This window comes from Copidosoma floridanum, unplaced genomic scaffold (genome assembly GCF_036245765.1).
Source record: "Copidosoma floridanum isolate Cflo_tuat_1 unplaced genomic scaffold, Cflo_Japanese_pri ptg000034l, whole genome shotgun sequence".
NCBI classification, from domain to species: Eukaryota; Metazoa; Arthropoda; class Insecta; order Hymenoptera; family Encyrtidae; genus Copidosoma; species Copidosoma floridanum.
Window position 1 is genome coordinate 6,561,331 of NW_028321911.1, and position 14,962 is coordinate 6,576,292.

Below are 14,962 nucleotides of genomic sequence, written 5' to 3' on the forward strand. Positions count from 1 at the left end.
CCCATAAGAGTTGCACATAACATAGGATTTCTGCATAGTAATAAGAAACGAGTTACATTCATAGAAGTAGGCACACAAAGGTGGTGCACTCTTTAAACATTTGCAAAGACAATATTATTACTCTGTGACGATAACACCAATATCTCCCACTGTGATGGCCACCCGAGACCTGTGATGCACCCCCAATACCCTTATCAACTAATTATATTTTTCAGTAGCCATGCCCTTGGTCCCAAATTTTTACGAAGTCAAGACCATCTTTTCGCAGCTCTAACTGATGTAAAGAAAGTAAATCTTATCACGCCCATTTGTTTTGTACAACATTTAAACAAGGAAATCCCAAGCGGTATTTAAACGCAAACACAACAAATTTTTCTCATTATTTTTCTTGAGTCTCTCAAACTTATAATACCTTTACTTCCTCAACTCCAATATCTTTTATTCGTAAAGATGGCCCCAATTGTAATTCTGACAGAAGAAACCCTGACACCCAAGATCTGTGTGATGGTCCACGAAAGAACAGTTGGGAGAAGTGCTGTCTCATGACAGATGACTGCTGCACTAACCACACAGAGCGCAGAGATCCGTTGGCGTTGACTAGAGTCTCTCCAATGTGGAAGAGCTTCACTCCTACTTTTAGTACGGTAGCAGCACAAGATAGTTCTTTAACTTTTTTTTTCTTATGAAATACATTGATGTCACTGGCTGTAAGAAAATAATACAAGTACACTGAATTTTTAAATTATACTCAAATTTTTATTAAATTATATTTTATGTAGTGCTTATTCATTTTAAATCATTTCATAAAATGTTAATAATTTGTTCTTGTTGAATTTATCCTCAGTGTATTTTAACAAAACATTTTTACGAATATAATTACAACTCTTGCATGCTTTTATAACACATAACATTGTTTTACACAACAATGTGTTATACTGAAGCTTCTTGTTGTTCATGGAATGTATAGAAATTTTAAGAGTGGTCATTTCTCTTTTACATGCAGCTTTTCAAACGACAACTGGTTTTCATTCACACATACCAGAATAATTTGTAATTCCAATGTATATCAATAAAAACAAGATTACACACAATTAAATAAACTGTTTCTTTTTCTCTTCATCAAAATAAAAACCAAAAGTATGCATCAGGTGTTATTAGACTCACAGGAAAACTGTAATAAAAAAACCAGCTATCTTAGTCGATAAGAAAGCCTTTGCCTCAGATAACTAGTACAGTAACTGCACCATATGGGGCAACAGCAATACTGTATAAGTAGGGCAGCAGCTCTTCCACTTTTTAGGGCACCAACGTGAGAGAACACTGCCTTATCACAAGGTGCACAGCACCTCTCCCAATTGTTTCTCCATGTAGTGCTAATGATGTTAGTGTTTTGGATTTTTATACAAACAGCCACGTCGGATTCCAAGCGAAGAAGGATCAAAACCAGTAAAGAAAACAGGAGTAAGAACGCAGTGCTCACAAGGAGCAATACCAGGACAGTATCAACAGAAAAATACCAGGGCCAGGAACTCCTTTGGGCCCTCAATCCTTCGGGCCTCGGTTTGGGGCTACTTCATCGTAAAGAAAAGAAACTACCATGGAGGTATTTAGAGACAAGATTCATTTTCTGATTAACAAACTCGTGTGGGAGCAGGAGTATTTAAGGAAAATAATTCATGACACCTAGCAAAGTCTTGCACTGAACAAAGCGATAAAACGAGGGCTTAAGATCCAATAAATGCATCGGGAGATCAACACGTTATCGGGTAATCCTCAAAATAACGCGTATGAGCTGCGCTGCCAACAGGCAGTAGCCACTAGTACTCGGAGAGTCACTTACAGAGGATAATTAGGAAAAGGCAACATTAGTGGGAGGAACAGCCTCGCCAACTGCCCTAACTATGGAGAATGCCAGGAAAGTAATAAGGGTCTACCGATATGGAGATCGTGTACCCAATATCATGACAGGTATGTTAACTTTAGATTGGAGGACATCTAAACTAAATGTCTCTTCGAGTGTACTTACAAAGAGCATACACGGGATTTGTCCAAGAAAAAATATTTCTGGAATTGCGGAGGAACCCTGGAGCTCAGGACCGTAATCATCGTTCCACTAGAATTAAGAGATATAAATAATGAAAATGTATACATTTTTTTTTTACTCACAGCAAATAAATGTAAATAACAAAATGTAACAATGATAACAACAATAAAAAAATAAAAAAAGACACAGATACACGAAAAAAAATTAAAGTCAAGACACAAAAATAAGCAAACGAAAAATCGGACAAAAACAAGAAAAACAAGAAAATAAATTGGTCACGTGCTCACCAGCAATTTCTGCTTCCTAATTCCATGCTCGTCAAATTTAACAGCTGACTTAGGTCTGCAGCTGCTCCTCTTATCCAAGAATATGTTAATCAAATTGACCTCCACTCCTTGTTTTACGACAGGTTCCACCCCTGTTTATCAATTCGATTTAGAGATTAAATATAACCGCACCCTGTGACCTCGATCTCTTTCCTGGGAAAACCGCTGATCACCAAGCAAGTAGCCGTACAGTGAGTTATATTATTAAACGTCCAATTGTGTTAATTATCATTATAATTTTCAGTTTCGCTAATTATTTAATTAAGCTTCACATTTCTTACAACATATTATCGGCTTAACACGCAATCTACTTCACCAGCCATCGCAGGTTAGTACTAATAGGTTTTCTTATACCAATCATGGAAGCAACTTTTGTTGTCATGTCGAATGATAAACATGTCTTAAAAAGGTAAAGAGCTGTCAGCTTTGGTCTTAATTGTGAATTGTATAATACTATTAAAACAATTTAACTGATTCAGAATCTTGTTTATTTGTGTTTTTCTTAACAATTGCTAAGATGTCATCTACATAACGCTTGTACAGAAAAATTTAATCTTGTAGTTCAGACAATACATTCTCTTTAACCTGTTCTAAAGATATAGGAGCAAATATCGGGCTTATATATCCACCCACAGTACACACTATGGTTTACTCAAAAAAATTCTTATTAAATGGGAAACAAGTTAGGAAAAGCAACAACTTCACACGTTTTTTAAATTTGTCTATAAACATGTTTACATAATTATGTTAATACTTCCACTTATTTTTTAAACCTCTGGTGATGAGATCTTGGGCTAACTTGATCAACAAAGACTTAACATTAGAAAGACAAGACGAATCACTTCAGGTATTTCAGTGTTCAAAACACAGATTTTTACATGATAAGAATTTTTAACAGTAAGTTTAGGTTTCAAAATGTGTTTTTTTTATTATTTGGCAATTAATCGATCAAGGAAATAGGTCAGTGAACCTATTAATAAGACTAAAAGTCTAGTCAGTAAGTTAGATTTGTGTACTTCCATAGTTCCATATGCCCTTGACAAAAAACTGTTGTAAACCACAGAGACAAAACTGCTTAGTCTATGTACATCAACGAAAATATTCCACTGATCCTACTTTTTTAACAATGTTTTAACTGAGTTTTTATGTCAGCTTCAAGGTTGACATTAAGTTTATTGTAATGTTGTTCGTCAATCAAACATGCTTCTACTTTTTAAATACATTTAAATCTATTAATAATAATAACAACAGCAGCACCTTTATCAGATTTAGTTGCTTAAAGGTCATGATTATTTTTAAAAAAATGTTTGTTGAGGGGATATCGTTTTGTATTCATTTGTTAATATATGAGGATCTGATATTGTTAATACACGAAATATTAAAAATCTTACTAAGTTCTTTTCTCAGTTAATGACTGTAATGATCCTTAAAGCTATTAAAAATTATACTAGATTTAAAACATTTAATAATTTCAAAGAAAAGTTTCTTATTAATGCTTATTTTGCTGTAGTTTAAATTTTGGCCTAAAGATACAATTCAATTTTAAGTAATTTTCTGTGGAATGTTGATATAAGCTCAGTTGATGACTTCGTCGGTTTGTTCTGTTTTTCTTCAAACATCAAATATTTCATTTTAATAAACATTTTTAACAAGCTAATTTTGTCTTAAACTGTGATTAAAATTATGGTTATTTTTACATTTAAGGAGCTTATATATTTTGTGTTAAGGATTATTAGTGACATTCTACTTTCTTAAGAATTTTTTTATTTTTTTTTTTTTAAGAAAAAAGTGTTTTTGTGGTGTTAAAAATCAGTGAGATTATAAGTAATTTGTTTGGGCAAAAATAGCTGTAATGAAAAAATTATTTTACTTTTTTCTCTCTCTTAAAAATTTTATATATTTGTGCAGACCGTCAATTTTATTTTCAAACAGTCTTTTTCAAAATTTGTGGTGTAATTAGTCAAGTTAAATATTATTTATCATTAACTCAATGGCTATACAATTGATTTTTTTACATAAATGTATAAAGTATACAGGTCATATGTCGTGATATCTGCAACGTAGTAAGTATACACTCTGGTAAAAAGATTATTTCGAATTCTTACAGTTTTTGTCAAGTTTAAAAAAAACTTTTCTTTCGACCTATTTCAAAAAGTTGATATAATTTATGCCCTATTTATTTGCTGGAATAGGTGTCTGGGAGTAAAAGTTTTTTTTCGTCTCCTCAAGAATAAAAAAGTTTTAGTTACAATAGTTTGTGCTCGCTTGTAGTGATATGTTAGTAGTAGTCACTGTTGGGGTGTGTTTGTGGCTCTTTCTTGTATTAAATCTAATTCCTTATACGACAAAAACAGTTTTTTTTTCGAAACAAAAAAAAATTTTATAATAAGTACAATATTATTCAAAATTACCAACACAAAACATACAAACCATTCAATAATGACAACAACCATAATTCTAACTTCAGTTTAAGACAAAAATGGCTTGTTGAAAATGTTAATTAGAATAAAATATACAATGTTTATAGAAAAACAGAACATACTGATAAAATATTTAACTTAACTGATATTGACATACCACAAAATAGTACATTATGTGACAAGTGTGCATCACGTCTCACGCACGAGTTACAAATACTATTTTTTGAAACAGTGTGTGAGGAGATCGACTTAATCCGAACAAAATATCAGCGCCAATGGATGGTCGAATATGGTACCAACTTTACCGTGGGGAGAAAAATACAAACCATTTAAAAATCATAGAGAGAGAGAGAAGAAGATCATACAGACTTTTGCAGAGGTGAGGAAAATGTTTTCAAGTACTTATATCTAAAATACCAATGAAGAGCTTTACATCGCTGCACGTATTTAGCTGCAAACGGATCCAAGATTTACTTTTTATTCTCTGTTTTGGTTGCATGTTCACGACGGGCTCCGTCAGGCTGCGTATACACAGAGTCTTGAACTTCCAGGACCATCCATAAGCTCGTGTGAGTGTAAGTGAGAAGCAAGAACATATTATTCTCTTTCTCGCACTTACACGGGCAAATGGGCTGGTCCTGGAAGTTCAATAATAAGTATCATAATCAGTATCATTTGATTTACTGTCCAAACTCGTGTTAAACATTAATATTGTTAACACATACTTATAAAGCGTTGATAATGCACACGGGCTTATACAACACAAGAATAAGTCTGATAAGCAGAGGCGTAGGATTACGCTAAGTAATTGATGCGCTTTTCTGAGTCACTGCTGTTTTTTATTGCTAGGTTATGAAATATCCTTGCGCACCAGTGCCGATTTCTTCACGTATGACTTGAAGCAGTGCGTGAAGGGCGTTCCTTTCGAACTCTATAGGTGCATGTGAAGTTGATCTTCACACACACTATTTTGAAAAATTACTTTTATATCATGTCTAGGCCAAAATTTAGACTACAGAAATATAAACCTGAACAAGGAACTTTTGTTTTAAATTATGAAAAGTATAAAATATAGTATAATTTTTAATTGTTTTAAGGATGATTACGGTCATGAACTAGGAATAAAATTTAATAAAATTTTGATCAAATGGTGTATTAACAATAATAGATCCGCTTATACTGACAAACAAATGTAGAACAATATATCTCTGAATATATGTTTTTTAAAAGATAATCATGACCTTTTAGTAGCTAAATGTGAGTAAGGTGGTGCTGTTGTTACTATTAATAGATCTAAGGACATAAAAAAAGGAGGATCATGTTTGAATGATAAACCACATTACAATAAATTAAATATCAACTCTGAAGCTGACATATAAACGCTCAGTTGAAACATTGTGAGAAAAATGGAGTTGGTGGAATATTTTTGATGATGTTCATAGACCAAGGAGTTTTGTCTCTATAATTGGCAACACTTTTTTGTCAAGAACATATAGAACTTCTACAAGTACAAAAAGATATAATACAGGCCATCATACAGGCCAGTTTTCTTGTCTCAATACTAGGTTCACCTACTTATTCACTAGATAAATTTATCTCTTAATTGATAACAAAACACATTCTAGAACCTGAACATACTGTCGAAAATTCTTGTGATCCAAAAAACTGTCTTTTTATCACTAAAATATTTAGAGAAATTTGTCTGGTCTTTTTTAGTGTTGTGTCTCTTTGCAGCAACCTACCCCGCAATCTCATGTTATCCACTTTTAAAATAAGTCAAAGTATTTACATAACTATGTAAAAATGTCTATGGATGAATTTATAGAAGGTGTGAAGTTGTTGCTTGCCTCGAACAAGAATTTTTTCAGCAAACCATATGGTGTCCTATTGGTGGACGTGTGAGCCCCGTGTTTGCTGATATAGTTTTGGAAGACGTTAAAGAGAATGTACTATCTAAAGTCCAAGATAACATTTTGCTATCCAAACGTTATGAATATGACGTATTAGCAATAGTTAAAAAAATACAAATAACAAAATTCAAAATAATTTAAATAGTTACAATAGTATTATACAGTTTGCAGTTGAGAACAAAGTTGCCAATCCTCTACCATATTACGACATCGTAACTATTAAACATGACGACAAAAGTTGCTTGCTTAATTGGTACAAAAGACATAGCAGTACTAACGGTGCAATTAATTACTACACACACTACCCGATGTCGGTGAAAAATGGCATTGTTATAAATATGATTGATAGAATCTTTCAACTGTATGATAGTAAATTCAGAACTAAAAACATTTTATAGATGCGATCTATCTTATCTGGAAACTGTAACCCAGAAGAATTTGTTACAAAAATAATGAAAATAGATGTAAAAAATACTACTATAGTAATAAGAATCAACAAACTTTTATTCAGGGATCAAAAAAACTGCTAAAAATTATATTTCACTATCAAATAATTGCTTTTAAATGCAATAATTTCTTGAAATCTAAAAAATCTAATGTAATAAAAAAGTATTAATAACAAATGATCTTCAATTATAAGACTGGGAAAAGATATTTTAAACACAGGATATAAGACTTACGTTGTATACTTAATAAAATATCAAAAACGTTACAAAATCTAGAGAGGCCAAATCTTACAAGATCTTATTACCAGATTAAAAGACCATAGGAGATCATACAAAAATACATCTGAAAAATCCGTCTTTTTTCCATATGCGAGATAATATAACCACAGTTTCAACATCAGCATTAACATAAATAACAAAAATATTAAAATAATACGTACTGAACAAAACCAATTACAAAGAGAAATCATAGAAATATTGAATATTTCTTACTTCGACCATAACATCAGTAGAAAAAGTAACTTGGATAAAATATCTAATATATACAAATATACCATATCTCAGTTTAAAAAGAAGCAACCAAGTAATATTACTTTAAGTTGAAACTAACACAAATGTATTTACCCATACTTAGATATTCCTTGTAACTATATCAACGATTACACATTTGTACACAGTCTCACTAATAGTGAGATCATCAAACTTGACTGCTAACGTGTACTTGTGCATGAAGACTGCGTATCTTATAGTTCCATTGCCTGTTTGTCCTTTAGTATGAACAGTGTACCTACAGTTTATTATCGTTAAAGTTTATCTCCTCCGTGTAAGGCATAACGTATTGACTTCGACAAGTTGGTTATATTTCAAGGAAACCAATAGTCTTGGACTATGCTAAGGAGTGAGGTACGGGAAAGGAAGCTGGCTGAAAGTGGTTCCAGCGATAACAGAGAAAGCAGCAACCATAAGACTTTATTTCTGGCCATGAACTCATTTGTGATGTTAAAGGGGCCACTGAGAAATACTTTACAAAGCATTCGGAAACCCTGAAGCCGCAGTTACAATCATCAGTGATACATGTAAGATAGTTATCAGTAACATTGTTAATACTGAGCTTTGCTATATTGATCTACGAAGTAGCTATAAGTATCTACAACTGTTAGCTCTAAAAATTAGGTATTTACAGTTGTAAGATTGGAATGATTTGAAAAAAAATTGCTTATAACTCTTGTTTTTTTAAAGGCAAATCACTTATTAGTGGCATTATTATTCGTATGATCACACTGAAATAGAGGGCTTTAACTACTTGTAGACACGAAAGCAAAAAAAAAAGTTTCTACTTTGGGTGGTTCTTTTTATATTTAGATGTTTAGATGTTTAGTGTGCCCTAAGTAGAAAAAATAGGGCTCGCTCCTCGAGCACAAGAAGTCCCCCACCCACTGTTTTGCAGGTCTCTTGGCCCTGGTGCTTGGCCTGGTGATATTTTTCTAATTAAAAATTTCTTAAATAATATTAAAATTTTTTTTAATACTGCTCAAAAATTTCTCAATTTGTCGTTTTTAAGTTATCGTTTATACGATAACACCTCTATTGGCTGGAAGATCTAAGAAACAATCAGATTTTTGAACAACTTTTCGTCTTACAAATTCACCAAAACCTTACAGCTGTGAATATCTACGTTTGATAATTAAAATTTATTGGTCTTTATAGCTACATGGTAATCGCATGGAGTCTTAACTCAAGTTGATTATAGCTACTATTCGTAACAACAATTATAGCTTAGAATTTTTAATGGTGATGGTCTCCATAGAACGAAAAATGTATTAATTTGCAAAATCATTTTTTATTATTATCATTAGTGCTTTTTTTATCGTAACTATTGGAGGTTCTGTACGCGTAAAAGAAAGAGAGAAGCGAGGAGTGGTGGGGGTAAGGCAGTAGGTAGATGAGAAGTGACTACGGTAGAGAGAGCATACGAGGCCAAAAGGCAGATTCGTTCTGATCGTGGAAGGAGGTGAAGCTACGGATTATGATTGCGGTTTAGTACTCGAGCAGTTATCTTAAGGTCTTTACCTGTCGTCAGAAACGTAAAAGTAAAAGTGACGATCATAGGTTGGGAGCTGATCTCCTTGGATGTCCAGGAGCTGCTCTCCTGGAAAGGTACGCTGACATATCAAAGCTGATTCCCTTGTGTTACGAAAGCTGATCTCTTTGGATTTGAACAGAGCTGCCCTTCCCAATGTCTGCGAGCGCATAAATTGGGTGGGCTGAAGGAGCTGCTCTCCAATTGCCTTCAAGCTTGCTGAAAGCCATTAACGTAAACGTCAAAAATGTACTTGTATCTATGCTTGTATAACTCTCTTTCAACGAGCTCGATGCCATACTGGCAAGCGCGCCAAAGACTAGTCACGCATCTGTTACGAGGTACAGCAGCTCTCGAACTTGACAAGAGCTCCCTGTTTGCATAGAGAAAAATATATGTGTGCGTTTTCACGTTTGCAAGCGTATCATTATACTTAATAACTGCTCGACAGGGTATGCTCGCTTTAAACCCACGTTGTCAATTACGATTATATGCGCTTCTTTACTGTTAAATGAGAATGATTATTTATTGCGCTTCTTGCGGTTCATTAAAATCAATCGGCCCATGGGGTCATAATCGTTTGTGAAGATGTAGATTCAGATCCTTAAATCGTTGACAAGGTATTTGCTAATCAGCAAACTCTATATGAAGAGTTCTTTGACGACCTCCTTACTACACTAATCGAGCTGGAAACAGCTGAGGCACATGACCAGCCCCTCCCCATTAAATAATTCTAATGTATCAGTTAACACTGATCACCAATAAGCAAAACTGCCTCAGTTAGCTCTCCCTACCTTCTCCAAAAAGTACGACAGCTGGAAAAGTTTTTCAGGGCTTTTTGTATCCCTTGTGCATGATATTTCTTCCATATCTGATGTGAATAAGCTGCAATACCTTAAATCATGCCAAACGGGGGTGACTGCAGACCTCGTTAAGCACGTGTCGCTTAAAGGAGATAACTACGCGTCGACTTGGATAGCTTTGCAGAAACGTTTTTGTAACCCTTGCCGAACCATGAACAATCTGTTAAAGGCCTTATGTGCGCTACCACATCTGACTCGCGAGTCCGCTACCAGCCTCCACTCCTTTGTTGACGCAGCTCAACGCACTGTCAGAGCCTTAGACAATTTTAAAATGCCGGCGAAGCACTGGAATGTGTGGTTAGTCCCCCTCCTCTTTAGTTGGTGAGACCCCGTCTCACGTAAAGCCTGGGAGCTACAGTGAATTATCACGGATCAGCTGATGATGTCTAGGGCAGTTGATAATTTGACGACCATCAGCAACATAGACAGATTTTCCACGTTCATCAGATTCATTGATTTTGTGAAAAATCGAGTCCAAAGGCTGTCCATGTTGGAAGTGGCATCAGGCCCCGAGACTAAACCTAACACGCGAGGTAAGGCCAGTGCCTACTCGCGTAAAGTATATATCTCTTAAAAGACAACCCAAAATCATAATTCGAATCACCCTATCTTGCCGTGGGTGGCTCTAGATTCAAGGCTTATGTTTTCACGGCAAGCCTGCCAAGGTCAAATCCTCTCATGGTCTCCGCCACAGCTCAGGTAATTGTAGCTGGTTTTTTAGGACATACCTCGAGAGCAAGAGCCTTATTAGATCAAGGGGCTGAGAGCTCTTCTATTACGGAGTCCTTTGCTCAGTTTCTTAACTTACCGAAAACTCCAATAAAAGTAGTGCTTCAAGAAATCGGAGAATCTCGAGCCGTAGTGGCCAGAGCGCTTGTGACAATAAAAGTGAGGTCCATCGTTTTTCCCGATTTTCAGATTGAGACCACGGCCTTGGTCCTTCCCCGTATTACTTTTTACCTCCTGGAGCGAGGTCTTTTGGACCTTCCCCCACAGAGTCTAATCGGGCTGGATCTGGCAGATCCAGAGTTTATGCGTAAACGAACAATAGATCTTATTCTTAAAGCTGATGATTATGGCCGCTTGCTCAAATCGGGTCTAAAGTGACCTCTGCTCACGAATCTGAAAGTTCAGAATAGTGGTTAAAGATGGATCTTCTCGGGACCATTGCAACTACTAAGTTGGCAAGGTGGGTGGCACCCCCCTCCACTCACCTTATCCAAGTGTTTATTGTCACTTATAAGGATAACCTCAGCGATCTGATACAAAAATTTTGTTAAGTCAAAGGAGTTGTAAAGACTCTAGCACCTCTGAGACCCAAGGACAAAGACTGTGAACGCCAATTCAAAGCCACGCAGTCTTGAGACCGTGCTGGCCGTTATATAGTACAGCTACCGTTACGAGAAAGAATTCCCCCTCTTGGCAGGGATACGAGATAATCAGCGATCTCTGCCCCGTCAAGTAACATAGTTGACTGGCCAGAGACCCATGGCTGCTTACCAAATACAAGGAATTTATGGAATGGTATGAAGCCCAGCATCATATGGCGCATGTACCATTTTCCGAGACCAATAACTCCCAATTGTGGTATATCTCTCACCAGTCTGTAGTGACCAGCCTAAATAACAATTGAAAGGTAAAAGTAGTATTTGATGCTACAAGGAAAACGCATAACCACTGTCTGAATGATTACTTACTTCCCAGGGCCCCTCTTAAAGCCGACCTCTCGCTTCTGCTTCTTGACTGGCTTGAGTATCAGTTTGTATTTACGACCGATATAGTAAAGATGTTCTGGCAAATCAGTGTAAACCCTGTTCATCAAGATCAGCAACGAATTGTATGGTTCTTCAATCCACAAACCCGTCCTGTCAACTACCAACTGACCACGATCACGTATGGAGTGAACTGTGCCCCGTTCCTAGCAATTCGTATGCTTCTCCAGCTTACCAATGACGAATACCATCGGTTTCTCCTGGGAGCCTAGATCTTGAAAAAAAACGCTAACATGGATAATATGCTTGTAGGAGACGAGTCTCTTGCAGGTGTGGTGGTAAAAAGGAACGAATTAGTCTTAATCCTGTTATCTGCTGGGATATCCTTGGACAAATGGGCCGCAAAGCTTCCCACATTGCTTTCTCGAACCACTTTGGCTCCGATCACCAACGACATAGAGCTTTCTCTATGTGATCCACTCTAGAAAAGATGTCGTGGGTATACATTTAGTTTGTTAGAACGGCAGCTGCTTCAGGGTGTGACTCTTTAACATCTTCTGCTAGTTAACGCATGACTGGCAATGCAAGAAAAGGTGTTGATGCCGTGCCATAGGTGACAATGTTGGCTCTATAATCTTGAATGGGATAACTGGCGTCAACACACCAGAAGATACGTTGCCAGTCAGTGTCATTAGGATAAATTAGTATCTGTTAAAATGTTTTCTCTACATCTGTAATGGAGGCATATTTGAAAAAGATGCCAATGTGACAATACTACTGAGATTACTGCCTGAAGCTTGGGGCCTAAAAGCAATATATCGGTGAGCGAAATTCCATTTGATATCTTTTGCAACACGTTAAATACTACGCAAATCTTGTTTTGGTTCCCTGGTCTAAAAATGGCATGATGAAGCAGATAATGATTTGACTGTGAAAGTGAATCATTGGGCACGAGTTCCATCTAATTCAACTGAATTTACCCAAGCATTAAGGATTTATACAAATTGGATGGTTACGTGCTCCTATGTAAGCGCATTTCTAATTAAATAAAATATGCGACAGCAGTATCTCAAGAGGTCATAAACGTAGGAATTTACAAAAAAGGTAAACAGACAATGAATCTACCTTCATTGTTGTGTAAATCAATTTTTGTAAGCTTCTTCTCACAGAAAATTTCATCTTCACTTTGGAAGTTTCAAGTGAGAATTTCTTCGATTTTCCAATACTTAGAGAGTTGTTTGAAAATTGAAGGCTTAGTAAATGTATGAAAAACGTGAATTTGACAGTTATTTTTTTTATTTTTGTTCTTTTACAAGTGTAGGACTTGTCAAGAGACAGCTGAACACAAACTTTTGGGTGATAGGTGTCCCAACTAGACTGTGTATAAGGGCTTCTTGCATAATAGGCAGGTAAACGTCTGTACCTACAATAACATCAACCTTTTTTGGACTACTAAAATGTTGGTCAACAAGGTCAACTCCCTTAACGTGAGACCAGTGAAACTAATTGATAGATGTACAAAGCAAATAACGAGTCAGGTTATTAAAAACTAAAGCTGATGTGTTCGTGTAGAGAATTTTGTTTTAACTAGACAATAATGTGACAAGTACTTCAGAACGAGCACGAGCAATAACTTGATCAACAAAACTCACAACAACAACAGCATTTTTTTAGTATGTAAACTGAGCAATTAAATTGATTGCTGTGATATGAGTAAACGCTCAGCCACTGGATATATTAAGACATAAATTGTGCATAAATTTTCGAATGAATCACTTATTATAATTTGGGCAGTTGCTAATAAGATAGTACTACCAACTGAAGCTGAATAATCTGAGATCGACGATAATGTGTTATTATAAGCATGCTCAAAACTTTGGAAAGAAGCGTCGTTTCCTTTAGATTTGTTAGTTTACGAGTTTTGAACCTGAATTGTGTCAACATTATCACTATGCAAGTTGGTGTGGCGTTGGCATTGACACGAACAACACCATTTTTAAAAGAGGCAATCGTAAACAAAATGATTTTTTGCAAGGAGTTCAAGCATAATTTTTTTTTGAAGTAAAGCTTTTTATAGGGCGTTCTGGAGCTGGGAGTGAGCTGGAAAAAAGTAACAGATTGAAAACGACCATTATGCTTCTCCCACTTCACTCAGTACCACAATAGCAGAAAGTGTATATACATGTATATAGCTGCTGCTGCTGCCGTTGCTACTGTAGAATTTGGAGTTGGTTGTACGAGCTAAGAAGCAATCGAGTTTTACTGCCTTGAAGGCTTTCTCTGATCTCTCACCGACTCCGTCTTCGTATTACTAGGTCATACTGTATTGGAAATATGCCTGTACCACGTGGCATGGTGATATATATATACGACTATTAGAGGAAAAAAGTATAGGCCTTACGGAAGAAATGAAGTTTTTATTTTTTTTCAAGGTGGAAAAGGTGTTGAACACAAAAAGTTTTAGGAGGTCATATATTTAACATTGTAAGAGTTAGGTTCTTAATTTTTTCATACCATGAAGTTATTCATTAAGACAGAAAACATTTTTTTAAAGGTACCAGGTACAAATAAATTTAAAATGAAGTTACTTTTTTACCCCTAAGTAGGCGCAACAGCGACAGCGGCAGCAGCAGAAGAAGCAAGTATCTCAATGTAGGGTTAACTGTACTTCGTACCTTCAAAATACTGTTTACGGCCTTAATAGACGATTTTATCGTACTAAAAAGATAACGATCTAACTCTTATAGTTTACAAAATATGTTATCTAATAACTTTTTCTATTTAACACATTTTCCACGACGAAAAACAATAAAAACTTAGTTTCTCCCACAAAGCCGGTACTACTTTTTTTTTAATTTTCATATACATATACATATATATCGCCATGTCACGTGACACTGGCATGTTCCCATTGTGGCTGCATGTTCAATGTACATTTTTTACATGTGTATCTGCGCGTGTGTGTGTGTATGTGTGTACAGTGCAGATCACTAGCTCTGATAAGGTTATTATACTGAACTAATACTTTATAGGAACATAATTCTTACCTTTATTCATTTTTGCTAATTTTTTTCGATTTCATTAATTTTTTATTTTATTATTATACATTTTCTTTCAGCAAACCATGGATACTTACATATTTGACATTAAATAGTTAGATA

General features: G+C 35.5%; 1 protein-coding gene across 1 annotated transcript in view; it reads right to left on the minus strand.

Annotated features, from left to right (window-relative positions):
• Positions 1-12,526: 12,526 nt before the first annotated feature.
• The window catches only part of LOC111643201 (uncharacterized), a 43,278-nt gene continuing 40,842 nt past the window's right edge, over positions 12,527-14,962 (minus strand). The window contains exon 5 of the mRNA XM_089597574.1: positions 12,527-12,605. Within this exon, the coding sequence (XP_089453700.1) occupies positions 12,527-12,605 (79 nt within the window). The remainder of the gene's footprint in view (positions 12,606-14,962) is intronic.